At 40.3% G+C, this 22,866-nt stretch overlaps 1 protein-coding gene across 6 annotated transcripts in view; it reads right to left on the bottom strand.

Annotated features, from left to right (window-relative positions):
• Positions 1 to 9: 9 nt before the first annotated feature.
• Positions 10 to 22,866, bottom strand: part of LOC127648917 (microtubule-associated protein 4-like) — a 68,696-nt gene continuing 45,839 nt past the window's right edge. For 4 of the 6 annotated variants that reach the window (XM_052133745.1, XM_052133746.1, XM_052133748.1 and 1 more), the window contains 11 exons: positions 20,385 to 20,812; positions 19,918 to 20,115; positions 19,116 to 19,239; positions 18,955 to 19,014; positions 13,738 to 14,000; positions 12,155 to 12,208; positions 7,879 to 7,974; positions 4,097 to 4,178; positions 3,903 to 4,000; positions 2,266 to 2,446; positions 10 to 1,974 (listed from right to left, as the gene is read on the bottom strand). In XM_052133745.1, the coding sequence (XP_051989705.1) occupies positions 1,970 to 1,974; positions 2,266 to 2,446; positions 3,903 to 4,000; positions 4,097 to 4,178; positions 7,879 to 7,974; positions 12,155 to 12,208; positions 13,738 to 14,000; positions 18,955 to 19,014; positions 19,116 to 19,239; positions 19,918 to 20,115; positions 20,385 to 20,812 (1,589 nt within the window). In that variant the 3' untranslated portion in view covers positions 10 to 1,969. The remainder of the gene's footprint in view (positions 1,975 to 2,265; positions 2,447 to 3,902; positions 4,001 to 4,096; positions 4,179 to 7,878; positions 7,975 to 12,154; positions 12,209 to 13,737; positions 14,001 to 18,954; positions 19,015 to 19,115; positions 19,240 to 19,917; positions 20,116 to 20,384; positions 20,813 to 22,866) is intronic. The other 2 variants (XM_052133747.1, XM_052133749.1) reach the window with 2 other exon arrangements.

The raw sequence follows: 22,866 nt of genomic DNA, 5'->3' as shown, positions 1-22,866 counted from the left end.
TATAAGACATCCACCATAAAGTGCATTTTAAATGCTCATTAGTTCATTCTTTTTTAGGACATTTGCATAATTCAATACTTCCTGGCCTCGGCTGTTCAGTTTCATGTGGGCCTCTTAGAATATTTATTGCTACAAATGTAACCATCATCAATGATCTACCATGATATCACTGTTAAACAGTGAAGAAAAAAGTTAAATATGTCACAACATTAAGTGAACCAAACCCTGTGTACAAACATAAACTTTTGATCAACAACATCAAGTTGATCATATTTTATATGCAGGCATTGTGCAGCTGTACATATCTAGAGTAATAACTATCAACAAAGTGCCCACAAATTCACCTTTAAAACTTGAAACGGTGTCACTAGTCAAGAGTGTCACAAAAGCAGCAATAGTAGGTTTGAAGAGAAAACAACTGTATGGGTTTTAACTAGTTTGTGAATAATTCCAAAAAAAGCTCACTAATTTATGGTTATACATCACTTTGCAAGAAAACCAGATAACATTTCTTACTATGTAGGATGATATATTAATTTCTAAACAACAATTCATCATTGCCACTGTATAAATAATTGGGAAATCGAATATTCTCTAATGAAAATTTAGGATACATTTACTGTTACAGTGTTTATATAATGGGCACTCGTACATTCCAGTTCATTTATTTAGTGCAAAAGTCTTCTACTATATTGTCTTCATGAACAAGATTTAATTTAAAGTGAAGGATGACTTGGACCTTTGAGCAAGTATTCATGACCTGTGTACGGACTGTAAACACATTTCCATTCTAACATTGTTTCTGACATTGCATTTTACCACACATTCCATCTTTCTTTATCCCTCCCTCTATTCCTCACCATCTCGTCTGTTTATTTTGGGTGCCATTGCCTTTCCTCTTACTGTATCATGCTGTAGTATATATGTGAGTTATGTGTTAGAGGATTTTGTGTTCTATTAGCATACAAGAGAGAAATGGAAAGAGGAAGATGCAATCAGATGGTTAGAATTCATAATGAGCTCATCTTTACAGTAATTTACACAAACACGATACAGCAAAATCATTGAAGATGTTAATAAGATATTGTTTGAACAGCCTATGAGTTTCAAATGAATAAGTGCTCTTTTAAATACTGGGGGGACAAGGTTTAGAATTCTTGTGAAGAGAACAGGACATGGTCAGTAAAGCAAAGTAAGCAATTGGATGATTGATGGTTGATGGCTGATTCATTCCTGTTAACTGCGATTTAAGACAGCCCCACGTACTATAATTAACTAATAATATTTGATGTAAAAAGCTACATCTCGAGTGAATTCTGGGGTTCCCACTGGAGAACATCTACTGCCAAACTTATAGATAGAGGTTAGAAGATGGTGTTGCCTCTAAACTTGGGTCTGTTTCAGGGATAGCACTGGCTAGTAGTAAGTCAAGAAATAAACACTTTGTGGTCCTAACAAAAATGAGACTAGGAGCTATTGCAGTGGCTGAACCGTCATGATCATCATGATGATTAAGAGGGTGCAAGATCCGGACCATCTTAACTCCTTCTCCATGTGAAGACCACTTCAAATCTAGCCTCAAACCAAATCCTGCATTTAAACAGGTGTGCTGTAAATTAAGCCAGAGCCTTGCGCCTTCACAAACATGGGTGCTCTCCCAGCAAGGAAAACAAAGAAAACTGTAATAATGGGAAGAATCTAATGATTGCGGTATTGAGAAGACTAGTTTTAAAGGGACAGGGCATGTTAAAAGTCCTTCTCCTAGTGTACTGGTTTGCACCCATCTCATGGCTGAGAGAATGGGATGAGCTGGGTTGAGTGTGAGGACAATGCGGACCCCAGAGAAACACTGAGAAAGGTGCTGCGATGTGGGTGGGGGTGGCTGCCACTCAGGGGGGACCAGGGGAAGATTTTAGCGCCGTGGTCCTTGCGACCCCGTGCATTCTCGAGAAAGCTCAGCTTGTAAGACTCAATCTGGTGGCAAAAAAATTAAAAAGCAGAATTAAATGTGGATTAACCATTTAGAAAAATACAAAATCATAGAAAGTGGTGAAAGAGAATGGAAAAGCAATGAGAAGTTAAAATGTTGTGACAATTGTCTCAACTTTAGAATATTCAAAACTGTTGACATTTCCAACGGGAAATTAAGATATGCCTTCCTAACTGAATTTTTTTTCACTATATAAAATATGGCATATTTCTGGCCTCATATACTGTATATAATGTGGCATACATAATGGTTGAGGGTTCCTTGTTTGCACTTACTTGTCCCAGGGATGTGTTTGTCCAGACCATGTATGTCCCGGGGCCCCTCTCCCAAAGAGGGCACGAGAGCAGGAGAGCTCTCCTTCAGCCCTTTCTCATTTTCCCCATTACCTGCTTGAGAGGGCAGAGAGACAGCAGGGGGAGATAGGCTTCCCTCAGATTTCAGTTGAATCCCCTCAGCCTGGAAACAGATTGAGCAAATGTGTGTAAGACATGTATGCAAGAGGAGACACAAAACACATACAGTGTGAACTCCTAAAAGGATAGTTCACCCTGATCTTGTTCTAAACCCATATGCCTTTCTTCTTTCTTACTTCTGTGATGTTCAAAAGGAAATGTAAGTTAGAATGACAGCTTTAGTCACTATTCAATTCCACTGAATTTTAAAAAGATGCAATGAAAGTGAAAGGTGACTGAAGTGACTTAATGAATAAATTATGACAGAATTTTCGTTTTTGGGATGAACTTTCTCTTAACAAATGGTGTGAGGGTTTAACACAATAAAAATTAATACTTTATATACAAGTGTTGAAAAAGTACACAAGATTTAGGCTGCATATAGACGTGACTTATAAATTATATTATTAGCATTAGTATTTATATTTACACAACTATATTAAAACTAGAACTTCTCAAATATATACTACAGTTTCAAGATGAGTCAGAGAAGCATATTCTTAATACTACATGAACTATTGCATTTCAAAGCATCTGTCATATTTGCATGCATTTGGCATAGCTGGTATTTTGAGGTGTTGATTTTGCAACATTCATCCACCAGAAGAAATATCAACGGACAATGCAAAGCTTTTTAAATTAATGAACTTTGAAGTGTCCATAAACAAGTAAAAAATATACTGTACATGCACACAGTAACAAGCACACAGACAAAAGGACTTTTGTCCTTGGGGATTGAGTTTATTTACAGTTTTGCCTGCTCATATTCTCTTTGCCATGTGGGTGAGGAATTATAGCACATACATTTGTTTATACATTAATCCATCCACTTGTTTCTCAGTGGACACCTGGCCTGTATCATGTAGTAAAAGGCACTTTTGATTTTATTTTCACCCAAAACACTAAACAGCAAATTGTTTGTCACAAATTTTGTCGCAAAATATTATTGATCCATGAGATCTTTGTGTGCAAATATCTAAAAAGTTTGATTTTGAGGTCATTTCAAAATGTTGAAATGTTGCAAATGTATGTAGCAAATGAGAATCCCTTAAGTTATCGCATTTATTTTGAGACAAAATACTTATTTGTCATTTTTAGTTTTGTTCCAAGTTGACCAATTTTGCCCTATAAATATTGTCCCTAAATTTACACAACATCACAATATGTGGTATAAAAGGCTCCCTCACCATGCTTTTTTTTTTTTTTTTTTTTAATGTTCAATCTTTCAATCACTTTGTAACAAAAAAAGAAGAAGCAAATTTTCATGGAGGTGTGCCTTTAGCCAATTGTACCCCGCTGCTTTTGTTAAAATATACGCTGCATACATTTAAAATGTATTCTTTAAAATGGATGAAAACCTCTTGGTTTCTCTTTCAAATCTGAAACAATTCAGGAAAATGAGTAATGAGGGAGGAGTGCAAATTTCTAATATGCAATATTGCAGGCCAGTCATTTACAACCTTGACGTTGACACTTCCTGGTTCATGGCCTACATTGTCCAGTGATCCCACTTTGGCCTTGATGTTCACATTATGAGATTCAATTTTCACATCAGCATCTGAGGAAGAACAGTAATCAGTCACATTATATGTACTCATAAAGAGATTGGATTTACAGTAATAGACAAATTTACAATGATCCAGTGGTCTCCTACCTGGCTTGAGCTTTATGTTGTCCTTGGATCCACATTTTGAGCTCACTTTGCTTAAGTCAACCTTTTTATTTAGAATCTGAACCTGGAGACCACGAAAAAAGAGCGGTTAGATTAAAGAGTCATTGTTTCTGACTCAATGAGCAGTTGAAAGACATATCAAACTTACTCAAGGTTCTGTCATTATATACAGGTTTGGTTAAATGAGAGTGTCATCAGTTGATAGAGAAAGATGTAAAAGAGGATCAGGTTAGTACTTGTAACAAACAGAGGTGTTAAAGGGTTAGTTCACCCAAAAACAAAAATACAGTTATCATTTACACATCCTTATATTGTTCCAAATCCGCATCACTTTCTTTGTTCCTTGAAACACAAAAGGAGATGTTCCCCTTTTGTCACTCACTCGACGTTGTGTCAAATGTAGTGACACAAGGAGTCTTTCTTGTGAGCCTCGCATACCTCTGAACTTGAGAAAAGGCCAGTGAGAAATTAGCAGACAGAATTTGCATGTTTGCATAAAGGGAAGTGGGCGTGCATCTGTCAGTCAGATTTTTTCTTCGGAGTCTCACTACTGTTCCACTCACCCCTATCAGAGCATTGCTGTTGGATCTTCGGTGCGTTACCAGCGGCTTTCTCCCTCTCTGAACGCTGTGCAGTCCACGCCCATGGGCGCTTCGACAGCGCTTCTGTTTCTCTAAAACAGAAGTATCTTTCCCCTCTAAAAGAGAGTATTTTCATTCACAAAAGAGCAATACACAGCAGGCGTTGAACGTCCTTTTCAGGACGCGTGTTTTTAAAGATGTCTTTCCGCCTCTGTGTAGTTCCTGGATGTGGCTGTTTTCTCTCCGCTCCTGACGGTCATAAGCGCTGCCTCGTGTGACTGGGCTGCAATCACACGGAGGCAGCATTTATGAATGGTTTATGTTCTCATAAACCATTAGAGAACATAGCCATGGCAACGTTGCGATTGCGGCTTTCTCCCTTCCGAGGGAAAGCCACTTCAGCCGCACCCCGCGCCGCACCTTCTTCCTACGGGATTAAGTCCGGCGCAGCAACGGGCTTGGTTTTGCCAGGTAAATCCCCACGAACCACCCGCCCCCCCAGCACGCTCGTTTGCTTCCGTCTGGGTCCGATGCAAGACCGGCTCGCCTCACGGCCACTCAGTTGTCTCATTCGTACCCCACGAGCTGGATGATGGTCGCACCGCTGCATCGGAGAGCGTCACAGCGGCGTCTGGTGCTAATGACTCATCTGGGCTGCCCCCTTCGGGTCTGCTCGCCCAGTCTGACGCGTGAATGTCCGCTATACTTTTCCGGGCCACCGTGAGCGCGAGGCCGGACTGGAAACTAACGCCCCCCCACCCCTCACGGCTAGTCGATTAGTTCCTCGGGTCAGACCACATAGAGCTAGTACCCAGACCACTCCATAACCCGGTAGAGAGACGAGTTCTGAGGACGTCTTCACAGGTCCTCCTTCTCAGTCTCTAACCCGCCCCCTGCTAGGTGCACGGAGCAAGGTAAGTGCTTTCTTTTCTCAGTACCCAAGCCTCAGGATGCGCTTTTGCCTCCCGACGAGTTATTACCTGCTCCCCCTGCTGTGACTCCCCACACAGTATGTCAAAAAAGATCGTCCCCTAAGTGCCGCATGAACGGAGCTTGAACGCATGGCTTTTACTGTCCAACCCGTCGCACTGGTTAACCAGGACCATCTGACTCAGCTATGCAATTCAATTCGCCAGGCTCCCGCCTCGTTTCAGCGGTATTCGCTCCACTTCGATGTGCGGCGAAAACGCCAGCACCTTACAGGCAGAGATTACAACTCTGCTACTCAAGAACGCAATAAAGCCTGTCCCTCCAGCCGAGATGAAGAAGGGTCTCTACAGCCCTTACTTCATCATACCCAAAAAAGGCGGTGGGTTGCGGCCAATCTTGGACTTGCAAGTTCTCATCCGGGCTTTACACAAAATCCCATTCAAAATTCTCATGCAGAAATAGATTTTAACTGGCATTTGGCATCAGATTGGTTTGCAGCAGTAGACCTGAAAGATGCGTACTTCCACGTATCCATTCTGCCTCAACATCGACCCTTCCTACGGTTTGCGTTTGATGGCCAGACATTTCAGTACAAGGTCCTCCCCTTCGGCCTGTCCCTGTCCCCTCGCGTCTTCACCAAGGTCGCAGAGGCAGCCCTTGCCCCGCTATGGGAAGTGGGCATCCTCATACTCAATTACCTCGACCGGTGTGGCATCCTCGTGGGCACTGGGCAAAGGCACCTCCCTAAGCAGACATCTGTAGAGCAGCGGGCTGGGCAACACCCAATACCTTTGCGAGATTCTAAAATCTCAGTGTTGAGTCGGTCTCGTCCCATGTTTTGTCAGGTCTGAGCTGGTAGAACTCGGTAATACGGAACAGCCGTCCGGGTGTTCCACTTGCACTTATTGCCCTTCACCAAAGTGAACCAGTGATCTATCTCTCCCAGGTTAGCCACTAAGCTCTCGCTTCCTGGATGTTCTTCCTCCCAAGCCTTCTGGCCTGCGAATTCAGCGGAGGAATTTGCAACCAGACCCACTATGAGCCTCAAGTACTCTGTACTGTGGTAGGGCTCCACAGGCCTACTTCCCTCTTCAGGCTCCCTGTGATTGCCTAATTCCCTCTTCAAACTCCCTGTGATGTATTTTCCACGGTACGGTCCCCCTGTCGGCGGACCCGCGTCTCCCTTGGGCAGTCCCTCTGCTCCCAGTTGCTGTGTTTGTAGAGCTCCTCCCTCACCAGGTAGGACCTGCTACAGCATCACTTCCACGTGTGGCTTGAAAACCCATGTGACATATTGACCACATGTTACCTCCCCCCAGTCTGGGCAGGATGTGGTCTCCATAGGGTCTTTTCCCCCTGAAAGAATAGGAATGGAAAAGACCACCTTCCCTGACGCATTTCATAGTGTTAAGATAGCCATAGAGAGAAAAAAGGCCACGGCTGGCTGGCTTGCTTCCATGATAGTCATGTCGCCTGTTCCCCCCTTAGGGGTGCTGGGAACCTTAAGTTCTGTATATGACACCTTTTTACATTTGCTTCTAGCACGCAGTAACTTGCTTGCACCTGTGTCAGCAGTTCACGTAACATGGTCTAGTGCATGGCGTTTTTAAAAGGTACGGCTGTTTACAGTGGTGGGTCTAGTGTCGTGGCAAGGGGGACACAATGTCTCGTTCCCTCCATCAGGGAACAGTGGTTACAACGGTGACCATGATGTTCCCCTTCTGTCACTCACTTGACATTGTGTCCCCCTTGCCACGACACAAGACCTACCACTGTAAACGGCCGTACCTTATTCTCGGCTCCTCAGTGCAAAAACCTGACTGAGAGATGCACGGCCACTTCCCTTTATACTCGTATGTCCGGGGCGGGACATGCAAATTCTGTGTGCCAATTTCTCATTGGACTTTTCTCAAGTTCAGAGGTACACGAGGCTCTCAAGAAAGACCCCTTGTGTCACTACATTCGACACAAAATCTCGTTCCCTCCATCAGGGAATGGAGGTTACAACAGTAACCATGACATTATACATCAATGTTAGTTTCAGTCATCATTCCATTTCATTGAATCTTGTTTCCATACAATGTAAGTGAATGGTAAATGAGGCTCTGATTCTGTCTACCATCTACTTTTGTGTTCCACAGAAGAAAGAAAATAACATGGGTTTGGAATAAACATGAAGGAGAGTAAATGTTGATACAATTTTCATTTTGGGCTGAACTGACACTTTAAGGCCATATTACACTGCTAACTTACATTCCCTCCACCCGGAACATGCTTGATATTGTCTTTGGAGCCACATCGGGATGTGACATGACTGAAGTCCAGCTTTTTTTTGTGGACTATTTGAACCTGAACACAGCACAACAGCACAGAGGATACAGGGTCATAGTTAATTCTGCCATTACACATGCAAAGCAGATGCAGACACAGAAGCTCTGAAGGCAAATAGCACAGAGCGTGTTCAACAATGTTGTTCTACAATAAATATAAATTAAAGAATGGCACAATGTCACTGAAAAAACGAAATCATCATGTTCATATCAGGTAGGTGTCAGAGTTTTAATAATCGAACTACTTATTTAAATTATTGGAATTTTTGCCTCGCTTGTCTGAGTTAGCGGTGTTTCAGACAGGACGTTGCAATGTTTGATCCTGCTTTGGCTTCTTTTGGAACTATTCCCCTGCATGGATCAAAAATAAATAACATAGCTGGTCAAATTGTGTCAAGTTACTCTATATTCATTTCTTGTTTATAAAACTGTTGTATAAAGTAATATGTTGCAAGCAATATTTGTTGTTCCACTTAATGTCAGCCCTAATGAGATTCAGTTGTTGGCACAAGGCCACAGATAATCAGTCATGCTGATTGATATTCAGCACAACAGCATGACTGTGACTGTGATTGCTTCTATAGAACAATGTTTTGCTTACAGTAAATCATAGCTAAATTCCAGGTGGGAGAATTCTGGTAGACCCAAAAAATTTTCAGTGTGTGACGTCCTGTTTTGTGTAGAATTTCTTTGTGTGACTCATTTATTTGTTGGGACAGAGTAAAAGCAGGCCAAGAACACTCTCTCTAAAACATTTTATCATGTTGATGTCAGGTACTGCTAGAATACTAGAGGGGACATAGTCTAGCACTGTTTCATTTGACCAGCTGTAGGAAAAGCAAACACAAATTTAGAGTTACAGTAACTGCATAGCTCAAAGGCTATGCTTAAAAAAAACAACAAAAAAAAACATGACCATGATGATTTATGCTAAATGCATACAAATTGTTTTACATTTAGCTGCAAAGAAACACCAGTAGCTCTAAAGTGTACTTCAGAATTAGCATGCAAAGCACGGCAGGATAATAAGAAACAGTATACATATATGATAGTTTAACGGATGTACAGAGGCACATATTCTCAATACACAAAGACGAGAGGCTGTAGGTGTTCTTGGGACCTAAACACATTTTATTATAATTTAAGGGGTGCTCAAAGAAAGGTTGAGAAAGACATTTTAGGTGTTACTATGTGAGCTTACTATTTATATAATTATAATACATTTGTACACAACTAAGCATGACTTTAAGTCAATTTATGCAATTATTAAAGTCAATTGTTGTCCACATTTTGTGTAAGAATATTTTGTAACACTTTACAATAAGGTTAATGCATTAAATAACATTAGATATCCTAATGCATTAGGTATCAACTAACAATGAACAATATACACTCACCTAAAGGATTATTAGGAACACCATACTAATACTGTGTTTGACCCCCTTTGCCTTAATTCTACGTGGCATTGATTCAACAACGTGCTGAAAGCATTCTTTAGAAATGTTGGCCCATATTGATAGGATAGCTTCTTGCAGTTGATGGAGATTTGTGGGATGCACATCCAGGGCAGCTCCCATTCCACCACATCCCAAAGATGCTCTATTGGGTTGAGATCTGGTGACTGTGGGGGCCATTTTAGTACAGTGAACTCATTGTCGTGTTCAAGAAACCAATTTGAAATGATTCGAGCTTTGTGACATGGTGCATTATCCTGCTGGAAGTAGCCATCAGAGGATGGGTACATGGTGGCCATAAAGGGATGGACATGGTCAGAAACAATGCTCAGGTAGGCCGTGGCATTTAAACGATGCCCAATTGGCACTAAGGGGCCTAAAGTGTGCCAAGAAAACATCCCCCACACCATTACACCACCACCACCAGCCTGCACAGTGGTAACAAGGCATGATGGATCCATGTTCTCATTCTGTTTATGCCAAATTCTGACTCCACCATCTGAATGTCTCAACAGAAATCGAGACTCATCAGACCAGGCAACATTTTTCCAGTCTTCAACTGTCCAATTTTGGTGAGCTCTTGCAAATTGTAGCCTCTTTTTCCTATTTGTAGTGGAGATGAGTGGTACCCGGTGGGGTCTTCTGCTGTTGTAGCCCATCCGCCTCAAGGTTGTGCGTGTTGTGGCTTCACAAAAGCTTTGCTGCATACCTCGGTTGTAACGAGTGGTTATTTCAGGCAAAGTTGCTCTTCTATCAGCTTGAATCAGTCGACCCATTCTCCTCTGACCTCTAGCATCAACAAGGCATTTTCGCCCACAGGACTGCCGCATACCGGATGTTTTTCCCTTTTCACACCATTCTTTGTAAACCCTAGAAATGGTTGTGCGTGAAAATCCCAGTAACTGAGTAGATTGTGAAATACTCAGACCGGCCCGTCTGGCACCAACAACCATGCCACGCTCAAAATTGCTTAAATCACCTTTCTTTCCCATTCTGACATTCAGTTTGGAGTTCAGGAGATTGTCTTGACCAGGACCACACCCCTAAATGCATTGAAGCAACTGCCATGTGATTGGTTGATTAGATAATTGCATTAATGAGAAATTGAACAGGTGTTCCTAATAATCCTTTAGGTGAGTGTATTTTTACAGTATATATTAATCTTTGTTAATGCTAGTTAATACAAATACAATTGTTCATTGTTAGTTTATGCTAGTTCATAGTGCATTAACTAATGTTAAAATATATACAACTTTTGATTTTAAAAAGGAATTACTATATGTTGAAATTAACATTAACTAAGGTTCATACATGCTGTAAAAGTATTGTTCATTGTTAGTTCATGTTCACTAATGTTGTTAACTAATGTTTACAAATGGAACCTTATTGTAAAGTGTTCCTGAATATTTCAAAAAGAAATGTAGTTCCATTCTCCATTGGATGCTATATAGTATACCCCAAGATTAGCCACAGACTCCTGTGTGAAATGCTGCAAGAAAGGTAAGATAATAGCACATATTATACTTTATGTGCCTTTGCAAAGCTGATTTGTTTTTTTAAAAGCAAGAGTGCTTCTACACTAATACAATAATCCAATGAAATAGAGTAATATAGGTTGTAGTCCAAAAGCCCGAAAGACAATTAGCATTTTCGAGCCATGGATTCCTCTGGAATTTCCATAATTTGTTTTTTTAAAGGGCAGTTTTGGACTTGTGTGTAAAATAATGTCTGTGGTTAAAATTACTGGAAGAGACTTTCTAGATTCAAACATTTTCATTTCATTCAGAGAAAATACAGTAAATTACAGTCATACAACATTAATTTTGAAGCCACTGTTTTTTTGTTTTTGTTTTTCTTAAAGCATGTTGCCAACATGTTGCTAAATAAGGACTACAAACACCACAATAATGTAAGTGCATGAAAATATAGTTGATGAAATGGACAACAGTCCTATTCCTTATTTAGCAACTGGTTAGCCACATACTTTTTTTTTTTCTTTTTAAACACAGCAGCTTCAAAATTAATGTCAGAATTATTACTGTCTGTAATATATGTTGTAGAACAAAATGTGAAATTCGCTTAAAGACATTATTTTACTCCATAAATCCAAAAATACCATTATAAAACCCATTATAAACTAGCCTTCCGGGTTGGCATACAAATTGACATTACCACTAAACAGCTCTATTGAGGGGTAAGAAATTAAGTGTGCTAGCAAGTGTCAGTAGTACCATTTCTAAGTCTGTACAACATGCAGTGTTGTGTTTGTGATTGTTTTGGAGGTGGTTAGTACAGAGCTCAGGCTTAGCAACAATAACAAAAAAGAAAAGAATGAAATTAAACTCATAACAAAAGACTAATCAGACTCTACGAATATCCCACAAAAAGTAGCAGAAATGTGTGTTCACAGGTGAACTACTAAGAGACAGAATGTGTTAAAGTGTTAAATCCAAAAAAGACATACAGGGAGAGGGTTGCGTCAATCTAATGACATTTCTCTAACGTGTATGTGGACATGTTTATGTACATCATTCAGAACATCAGTTTAAATTATTGCAGAACAAACATACTCTGTCTTTGTGAGAGTGTTGTGGTGATTCTGTTTACACATAAGAATATGGGTTAAAAAAGTAAAGATTTTACAGGATCTGATGATCATTGGAAAGACAGTGAGAGTAAGACCAGGATAGAGAAAGAGTGATACTGAGGCAGCGAGCCAGGGTGATGTCATTGGGAGGGACTCACTTTGCCCTGGCTGGTCTTTGGCAGAGCATCGGTCTTGCCCTGGGCTGCAGAGACCTGAGGAGACAAGCACCCCTTTAGTCAGTGGAGCACAGGGACAGGGTACAGAAAGATCAGCCCAGGGTAGCACGTCCCAGCAGGGGGATGATGGGAGGGAAGGATAGGTGCAAAATTATGGAGGCAGCTTTGAGTCAGTAAACTAAGATCACTTAGACTAAAGTTCAACGACTCTGGGAGAATCACCTGTCTTTTCTTGTGTAATGAGTATGAAGGGAGAAATAGGTGACATATTTCTGTTCTATTTAAGTGTGGTCTATTAATGATTTATGGCACCGTTGATCTTTAGAACAGAATTCTATTGATATTTATGTAAGTCTGGTCTATTAATGATTTATGGTACCGTTGATCTTTAAATATCAATAGAATGGAAAACACAGAGTGGAGACTATATATTAGTGGGAGGATCCATAAACAGATATTTGAATTTAGATAATGCATTAAGCTGACCATATACCATGTGAATTACAGACAGGCTGTAATTTTTTCATAAGAAAAGGGGGTGAGGGGGAAATATCTATAAACTCTTCCGTTTTTCCCGGGAGTCTCCCGTATTTCACATCCATCTCCCGCCCCTCTCCTGTTTTGTTATTTCTCCCAGGAAACTCCCGTAATTTGTATGGCCCAAACCTCGTTATATGAATAAACACATCAATATATTATTCCAGGTTTGTCCAGTTGCCAGATCTTGTATGAAACTCATCCTACTCACACAATCGACACATCATACAAATTTCAACCCATTTGTAACCTCAACCTGGCAACCTACAACCCAGTTGCGCTGTTGATATCTGCGCAGGTAGTAGACGTGGGAAGCTGAATCAAGCATCACTGGTAGATGGGAGGAGAATACTCAGGTGGTGCTCCGACGAAAAAAACAAAATATACATGTAAAAAACAGCTGGATGGAAATTTTTTATTTCATATCTCGAAGCCATATCGACAATGCCCACGCCTTTTTCAAAGTGTGTTGCACTGATTTTAATATCGGACACGGTGGGAAAAATGACGTTACTCAGCACATTAAATCACAACGGCACAATTTGAATGTATTTAGCCTGCCTCTGCCATCCAGCCCCCACCCCCCACTCAGAGGTCACCCGGATTTTGGTACCCAAATGTTGGCAGGTATGGATGGAGATTGCCAAAGTTTTCCAGTTTAGTGGCATCAAAGACATTCAGATTTTTTTTTAAGGCCAGAATAATCCAAATCTGGAACATACTTTATACCTTCACTCAAAAGTTGGGCTACATGAGACTAGAGAATGTTGATGCTGAAGGGCGTGTATCCATGGACTCAGTAGATGGGGTAAACCTGACTGTAGATTATGGTTCAATCAGATGTATGTATATGAAGCAATTATAACAAAAGTTAGAAATTCTATAACTGAATCTAAATCTGTAAAGGAAATCATGAGATTAAGTGCTTATTTTAAATGTGCCGCTAATGCACAGATTATTACATTCCTTGCACACATGCAAATGCTCCTGGTTCTATCCTGAGCCTATGCCTCCAAAAGACAACTCACCTTTCCTCCACCAGGTTGGTACTTCATGTTATCTGTGGAACCGATCTTGGAGCGCACGTTTTTCAGATCAGGCAGGGGTGCATTGGTGGGCCGGACATTCCGGGGGGCTCGAGGCACAGGGGGCTTCCTCTCCAAGGGAGTCTGCTTGGGCACTGGGGGTTTGGTGATGCGGGAGGGACGAGGGATTGGGGTCCCATTGGTGTGTGCCATGCTGGTAGCATTAGCAGAGGTTGGCGTGTGAGCTGTTCTTGGGGTAGTTTTAACTGTGAAGATATAAATCAAAACAGGAAAATGTATGTTAAGAGAGTTACACTGTATATGCTGCTGATTTAAACACAGGATGCAGAGAATATAACCAAAGATAAGAGATGCCCTATAAAATTATCTTTGGTTGGCAAAGATAATTTTATAGGGCAACTCTTATCTTTGGCTATATTCTCTGCATCCTGAATATTTAAAAAAGGGCTTTAAAATTACATGGATTTAGTGTGAATTTTCTGGTTAATGCAATTTTCTTTAGTTTTTCTCTGAATCTCAGTATAGTTTAGATAAACCTGTCCGTCACAGTACAGATCATAGTATAAAAGCTAATTTACACTGCCCAAATAACATCAACAAACATGGTTGTTGGGTTTTGTTGGATAAATGTGTTCACCTGTTGGTGTTTGTTGGGGCAGTGTGACAATGACATTAAACAGCTTTAAAATGCTGGAAATGCAGTTTTATTGGGGGCAGTGGGAATTAGCCTTAAAGGTGAAGTTGGCAATTTTAGCCATTCTGGAACTTCCAGCAGTAGGGATGCAATGTTATGACATTTTTTGGCTGATACCGATAACGATTTTAACAAAAATACCAATATTTTTTCACTTTCCTTTTTTCATCAGATCACTGTATTTGCACATGAATTATGTTTTTAAAACATACAAAGAGTTACAAAAGATTTTGTTCTAACAATAAATAATTTCCATTGAACATGGATTGGGAGACCTGCCAAAATTTTAAAGAGAGCTACAATGAAAGATAAATAGACAATAAAAATATGAAAAAATAACTAAATATCATAGCATGAGGAATGATGTGAAAATAATATTTACAAAACTACAAAAAAAAGTTATTTTGTACTTTTAAAACATTTTTGCACTTCTATTTTTGCAGTTCAAAACAACAGAACTCACATTTTAAATGTTTTTATTTAATTTTTAATTTAACTTTTAAGTTCTACTGTGGTGTGATGGATAATGGGTAATGCTGTCCAGACTGCTAGAGGGCCCCGCTTGCTTACACAATGCTGACTGAAATGCTGACTGAAATGCTGATTGCAGGGACGGATTATGACTTGCAAAGGCCCTGAGGCCAATTACAGGTGAAACTCGAAAAATTAGAATATCGTGCAAAAGTTCATTAATTTCAGTAATTCAACTTAAAAGGTGAAACTAATATATTATATAGACTCATTACAAGCAAAGTAAGATATTTCAAGCCTTTATTTGATATAATTTTGATGATTATGGCTTACAGCTTATGAAAACCCCAAATTCAGAATCTCAGAAAATTAGAATATTGTGAAAAGGTTCAGTATTGTAGGCTCAAAGTGTCACACTCTAATCAGCTAAACACCTGCAAAGGGTTCCTGAGCCTTTAAATGGTCTCTCAGTCTGGTTTAGTTGAATTCACAATCATGGGGAAGACTGCTGACCTGACAGTTGTGCAGAAAACCATCATTGACACCCTCCACAAGGAGGGAAAGCCTCAAAAGGTAATTGCAAAAGAAGTTGGATGTTCTCAAAGTGCTGTATCAAAGCACATTAATAGAAAGTTAAGTGGAAGGGAAAAGTGTGGAAGAAAAATGTGCACAAGCAGCAGGGATGACCGTAGCCTGGAGAGGATTGTCATGAAAAGGCCATTCAAATGTGTGGGGGAGCTTCACAAGGAGTGGACTGAGGCTGGAGTTACTGCATCAAGAGCCACCACACACAGACGGGTCCTGGACATGGGCTTCAAATGTCAAACGTCTTACCTGGGCTAAAGAAAAAAAGAACTGGTCTGTTGCTCAGTGGTACAAAGTCCTCTTTTCTGATGAGAGCAAATTTTGCATCTCATTTGGAAACCAAGGTCCCAGAGTCTGGAGGAAGAATGGAGAGGCACACAATCCAAGATGCTTGAAGTCCAGTGTGAAGTTTCCACAGTCTGTGTTGGTTTGGGGAGCCATGTCATCGGCTGGTGTTGGTCCACTGTGCTTTATTAAGTCCAGAGTCAACGCAGCCGTCTACCGGGACATTTTAGAGCACTTCATGCTTCCTTCAGCAGACAAGCTTTATGGAGATGCTGACTTCATTTTCCAGCAGGACTTGGCACCTGCCCACACTGCCAAAAGTACCAAAACCTGGTTCAATGACCATGGTATTACTGTGCTTGATTGGCCAGCAAACTCGCCTGACCTGAACCCCATAGAGAATCTATGGGGCATTGCCAAGAGAAAGATGAGAGACATGAGACCAAACAATGCAGAAGAGCTGAAGGCCGCTATTGAAGCATCTTGGTCTTCCATAACACCTCAGCAGTGCCACAGGCTGATAGCATCCATGCCACGCCGCATTGAGGCAGTAATTAATGCAAAAGGGGCCCAAACCAAGTACTGAGTACATATGCATGATTATACTTTTCAGAGGGCCGAAATTTCTGTATTTAAAATCCTTTTTTTTTATTGATTTCATGTAATATTCTAATTTTCTGAGATTCTGAATTTGGGGTTTTCATAAGCTGTAAGCCATAATCATCAAAATTATATCAAATAAAGGCTTGAAATATCTTACTTTGCTTGTAATGAGTCTATATAATATATTAGTTTCACCTTTTAAGTTGAATTACTGAAATTAATGAACCTTTGCACGATATTCTAATTTTTCGAGTTTCACCTGTATCTCTTAGGGCCCCAAACAAGATCACCAAACTAGATTGCGCAATCTTAAAGCCCAGGGCACCCCATGGCAGGTAAGGGCCCCTCGGACCTGGCCCCATTGGCCCGGTTGGTAATCTGTCCCTGGCTGATTGCAGTCTATTTTTAATGCAGCCTTTCAAGATTTTGTAATCACGCAAAACAATATTACGATTTCAATCTGAACTCAATCAATTTTGCAGCCTTAATGGATACCATACTAATGTCACAGAAGTCAAAGTAGGCTGGTTTCAAAGCATCATGTATAGGTAAGTATCGCTTTCACAACTGTCACATCTGCAACAATTGTTTTTCCTCATTCATGTGAGACTGAGAAATACATTTCTGAGGAGTGCCAACCCTTCTACATTCAGTGATTTCTGGATTGTGCATTTGAATTCAAAGAGTTTTTACAAAGTGTGTTGAATATTAATTATAAATGAACCATTGTTTTTTCATAACCGTATTGCTGATATTTTTAATTTGGTCAATAACTGGCCGATAAATATTGGCGGCCGATATAAATGGTGCATCCCTATCCACCAGACTTTAGCCATTTAATTAGCCACACCCTACACTCCAAAGACATGTGCGTTCTCACACAGACACACTTGTAGACCGTTGAAATCAAAGATGGAGCAGATGGAGGGCGGAGAGCACAATTATTGACGGGCAGAAAAGCCTTCAGAAGGGCATTTCCGCATGTCATTTGATAAAAAAAAAAATCACTTACGACACCTTTAAGAGACATAATGACGTAATGTGCAGTTACTGTATTTTGCATCTGTATCCCAAAAAAAGGGTCAAGAAGACCAACATTTTTTTACTGAGGCGATAAATAGCACATCAATAACAATAGGCTAGGAAGTTCATTATCTAGGAGATTTTATACTCAGAACGCATGGAAGGTCACAGATATTGGCAAACCTTCCATTCTGGAAAAAAACAGCAAGACTGGCCACTAGCATATGCTGTGTTTTGGATAACGGTCTCCAGAATGGGATGCTGGTATGCTGGTACACCAACTAGTCTTTTATCCAGCTGAACCAGACTTTATTGCTTGACCTGCATAACCAGGTAAGTTTAGCTAGTGAGCAACATGCATGGAAATTTCACCAGTGTTGTTATTGTTGATCTTACAGTATGACTTTGTTTTTCATCCTAAGCCATCGCTAAAGTACCAAGCCATCATCTGAGATATAATACTTTAGGCTATTGTGTAAAGAGGGCTGTACAGATGGGAAAAGAGAGAGGGAGATAGACTATGAAAGTTAAGTCTGCATCAGTGTGATGGTATGAGACAGTGCTTTATGAGTAAGTCTATCCCTGACTATGTCAGCAGCTTCAGATTTGATGACGAACAAATCCACAAGTCAGTGTGTATTAGCTCAGAACTGCTGTGTTTTCAGGAAACGGTAGTGGTAAACTTCTCATTCTGCTCTTTAAACCCTCATCAAAGCAGCATTTAGTAACATCTGCTGACAAGTAAGCACCTTTATTAGCACATAAGCATCTTTGCTGACACTATAAAGTGGATCTCTCCACTGTTAGATCTCCCTTGTTTTGGACATTTAAGGTGGCATCCCTGATGTTATTGAGTGAATTAAACTTAAATTGTTTTAAGTGCCTATGTTAGAAAGTAAACACATATTGTTTAGGGTTATCATGAAGAATAAAGAAAATAAATATTTTTTAAACTGCATAACATAAACTGCATCCTAACAATAATTCTTTACACAAGTTTTGAAATTTTGTTTAAAATGAAGAGATATTAAGCATTTTTAGATCTTTGATTTATGAATAGTATGAATACCACTAAGTTACTTAACAAATTAGAAAGTCTATAAAGGTTTTTGTAAAATTATATTGCATTATATATTATTTAATATATATATGTTTCTTCTGTTGTAGTAATTTAAGTCTAATTTCATCTTAAGTATGAAATAATAGCTTTGGTATATGATTGAAAGAATTTAACATTTATATAACGTAACATTATATAACATTAACAGAGTTTTAATGAGAATAAAGCAAAGAAAATGTTTTAGTGGAAACATGAGATACTAAAACATGTCGCCACAAGCAGAAAAAATAAAACAGATGTTAACAAAGATTCTTAATACATATCTCATTGGTAAAGCAATCTGAAACATAATAATAGACATCATCAATTGGACCTTTAAAATGTCATGTTATTTAATTTACTATGTAATCTTGATATACTCAATAATAATGATCTATGAAAAGTATTTCTATAGATACTATAAGGATTATATTCTCACCTGATGTTGTCTTTGCACTTGTCTTTTTCACATCTCCAGCTTGGTTTTCAGTCTTTGTAGCTGTGAAAACATGGAATCAAATGATGTTATGGTAATTTGCTTGTCGTTAATGTATATCACTGAATCCTTAACTTAAGCGCCTTGATTCCAGTAAAACTCACCAGAGGTGCGTCGGGCGTGGGAGGTCGTTGCTGGGGTGCAAGTGCCATTTTTAGAGTTGGTAGAAGATGCAGCTTTAGCCTTTGGAACTGGAGGGTGACGCTGGGTTGCTGTGGACTGAGAAGACTGAGAAGAACAATGATTGGACTTAACCACTGAAGTCAAATGGATTACTTTTATGATACCTTTATGTAATTTTTGGAGCTAAAAAGGTCTGGTCACCATTCACTTGTATTGTATGGACCTACAGAAATATTTTTCTAAAAAAACTTAGATTGTGTTCTGCAGAAGACAGAAAGTCACACATCTGGGATGGCATGAGGGTGAGTAAATGATAAGAGAATTTACATTTTGTTAACATAAAATTAAAGTTCTGTCATAATTTTCCTTTGAAATTTATACACAGTGAGCAGAGAAGAGAAGGCACTAAATAAAGAGGTAAAATAAATGAAAAGTTGGACAAAGCAATTTTAAACATGAACAAACTAGAGAGGCATGTAGTTATATTTAGTCATGTCCAACAAATTGATATTGGCCTTTTGATATTTTTTAAGAGGCAGAACTAAACTGTACATAATATTTAACAATATTCAGTGATGTTGCCCCCAAAACATGCCTCTCTTGTGATTTTCAAGTTGAAAGTAGTCGGAATGTTGTTCCATTGCAGGAACACTTGGACAATGGCACACAGACAGCAAGTGATTTTAAGGGAATAGATGCGTAAAAGGGAAGGTTGCAAATGGCCTCCCTTATGGATTATATTGGATGCCAATGGACAGATGGGGAGAAATTGGATTAACTCACCTTGGCCTTAGCATCAAGATAAGATGTGGTTGTGGGGGTTTTCTTGGTGCCAGAAGTAGGGGTGGTTGCCATAGGCATAGGGCTTTTTTTATTGGTCGAGTTGGCGGTGGGGGATGTACGTTTGGGGGCACCAGCAATGTGTCCAGTGGACAGCGAGTTTGGTCTTCCTGAGCTTTGTTTGGTTGACCCAACTGAAGGCTGTGCACGCATTTGCAAAAAGCACAAAATAAAAACCATATGCATACATAGGAGCATGACAAAAGCAAGGTAGCAGCGATGATCGTTACGATTGTTCATAAATTATAAGAAATGCTGTGAGATTAGGTAATTGTTTTTCCAAAAATGGAAAAATTGGAACAAGCACTTCTTTTTCACATGAATTCATACATATGGTCTAAAATGTGGCAGTTTAAATCATAGAATTATATCAGATGGATGTTAAAATGCCTCTGTATTTTCAGACTTACATTAGCCTTACTGTCAGGGCTGGTGATGTCTTTACTCCCATTAGCTGCTGGGGACTTTGTGGTCCCTTTGGCAGCCTTTGCATTCTTCTCAGCTTTATCGGTCTTCTCAACTTTTTCTCCATTGTCTTTCTTCTCTTCTTTTTCCTTGTTTGTCTTCTCAGGTTTATCCACTTTCTCAACCTTCTCAGTCTTCTCTGCTTTATTATCCTGTTTCTCCTTACTCTCTGCTTTCTTTTCATCTTTGATGATCTGCTCACTCTTCTGAGTCTTCTTCATACTGTCCATTTTGTTTGTGGTGTCCTCTTTCTCTTTCATGTCCAGGTGGTCAATATTCTCCATCTTCTTAGGCTTGTCTTGTTTCTCAATCATGTTGATGTTGTCCATCTTTGGGAAAGTGTCCATCTTCTCCATGTTCTTATCTTCTTTCACTTTGAAAAGAACTTCCATATTTAATCAAGTTAAAGTGTACTTGCAATTATTATCATTTTAATTTTAAGTATTACTGGGTTTCATTCACTAATAATTGCGCACAGAAGTTCTTTTGTGAACAGAAATAGTTTATGTCAGAAGTTTACATTCAAGGTTGAAGTCATTAAAACTAATTTTTTAAACCACTTCACAGATTTCATATTAGCAAACTATAGTTTTGGCAAGTTGTTTAAGACATCTACTTTGTGCATGACATGAGACATTTTTCCAACAATTGTTTACAGACAGATTGTTTCACTTTTAAATGACTATATCACAATTCCAGTGGGTCAGAAGTTTATATTCACTAAGTTAACTGTGCCTTTAAGCAGCTTGAAATATTCCAGAAAATTATGTCAAGCCTTTAGGCATTTAGCCAATTAGCTTCTGATAGGATAATTGGCTAATTGGAGTCAAGTGGAGGTATACCTGTGGATGTATTTTAAGGCCTTCCATCAAACTCAGTGCATCTTTGCTTGACATCATGAGAAAATCAAAAGAAATCAGCCAAAACCCCAGAAAAAAAGGTCTAGGTTACTAGTGTGATGGAGGGAACGAGACGTTGTGTCGATCGTAGTGACACAAGGGGCTTCTTTCGGGAGCCTCGGATACCTCTGATTATGAAAAAGGCCAAAGCCAAATTGGCGAACCGAATTTGCATGTCCCGCCACCGGACATAAGGGTATAAATGGTGGGATTGTGCATCTGTTCAGTCAGGTTCTGCAATGAGGATCCGAGAACAAGGTTCGGCCATTACAGCGGCTTGGTACAGTGTTGTGGCAAGGGGGACATAACAGCTCGTTCTCTCCATCAGGGAACGGGGGTTACACTAGTAACCTAGACGTTCCCCTTCTGTCACTCACTCGAAATCGAGTCGATTGTAGCGACACAAGGATTCCCTATTCAATAGTGCCACCTACACTGAACCATGTTATGTGATCTGCTGATGCTGGTGCAGCAAGCTGTAGCGTGCCAAGAAGCATGGGCATCAGACTGCATGTAACCTTCCCCAATGCCCCATTAAGACGTCATATTGTTTTTATTAGGTTCCCTGCATCCGACCAAGGATTTTCCCTTAAGGGGTGGGAACAAGCGAAGTGACAAACATGGGAGCAGGCCGCGCCAGCCGCAGCCTTTTCTCTTTCTATGTTTCTCCTCATAGAATGTTAGAAGACTGGGGCAATCTAGCTATAACACGCATCGGGGAAGACGTTTTTTCCAGTCCTATTCTTTCAGGGGGAAAAGACCCCGCAGAGACCACATCCTGCCCAGGCTGGGGAGGTAAAAATGTGGCAAATAAATCACATGGGCTTGTTATGCCACACATGGAAGTGGTGCGGTGATAGGTCCTGCCTGATGAGGGAGGAGCTCTACAAACATGGCGACCAGGGCAGAGGGTACTGCCCAAGGGAAAAGCGGGTCTGACAGACAGGGGGACTGTCCTGCGGAAAATACATCACAGGGGGTTACCGTGATAACCGGCACCTATGGAGAACCTATTCCAATACAGAGTAACTAGTACCTGTAGTGGGTCTGGTCGGGAATTCCTCCACTGAATTTGCGAGCCAGAGGGCTGGGGATGAAGAACATCCAGGGAGCGCAATGTTGAGGACTCACCTGGGAGTAAAAGTGCCTCAGTGAGGGGAAAGGTGCTAGTGCAAGTGGTATACCCTGTCAGTCGTCCTGTGTTACAGAGTTCTACATACTCGGACCTGACAAAACAAAGGAACGAAACCGACTCAACATGGAGATTGTAGAATCTCGCAAAGGTATTTGGTGTTGCCCATTCCGCTGCTCTACAGATGTCTGCCAGAGAGGTGCCATTGGCCAGTGCCCACGAGGATGCCACACTCCTTGTAGAGTGTCCGATAGGCCAATGCAATGGCGTTGACTACCCAGTGGGTGAGCCTCTGTTTGGAGACAGCGTTCCCTTTCCTCTGTCATCCAAAGCAAACAAAGAGCTGCTCAGAGAGTCTAAAGCTCTGTGTGCGGCAAATAGATACACAAAGCATGT

Source organism: Xyrauchen texanus, chromosome 9, assembly GCF_025860055.1.
Source record: "Xyrauchen texanus isolate HMW12.3.18 chromosome 9, RBS_HiC_50CHRs, whole genome shotgun sequence".
Classification (NCBI taxonomy): Eukaryota; Metazoa; Chordata; class Actinopteri; order Cypriniformes; family Catostomidae; genus Xyrauchen; species Xyrauchen texanus.
This window is presented reverse-complemented; position numbering and strand designations above follow the sequence as displayed.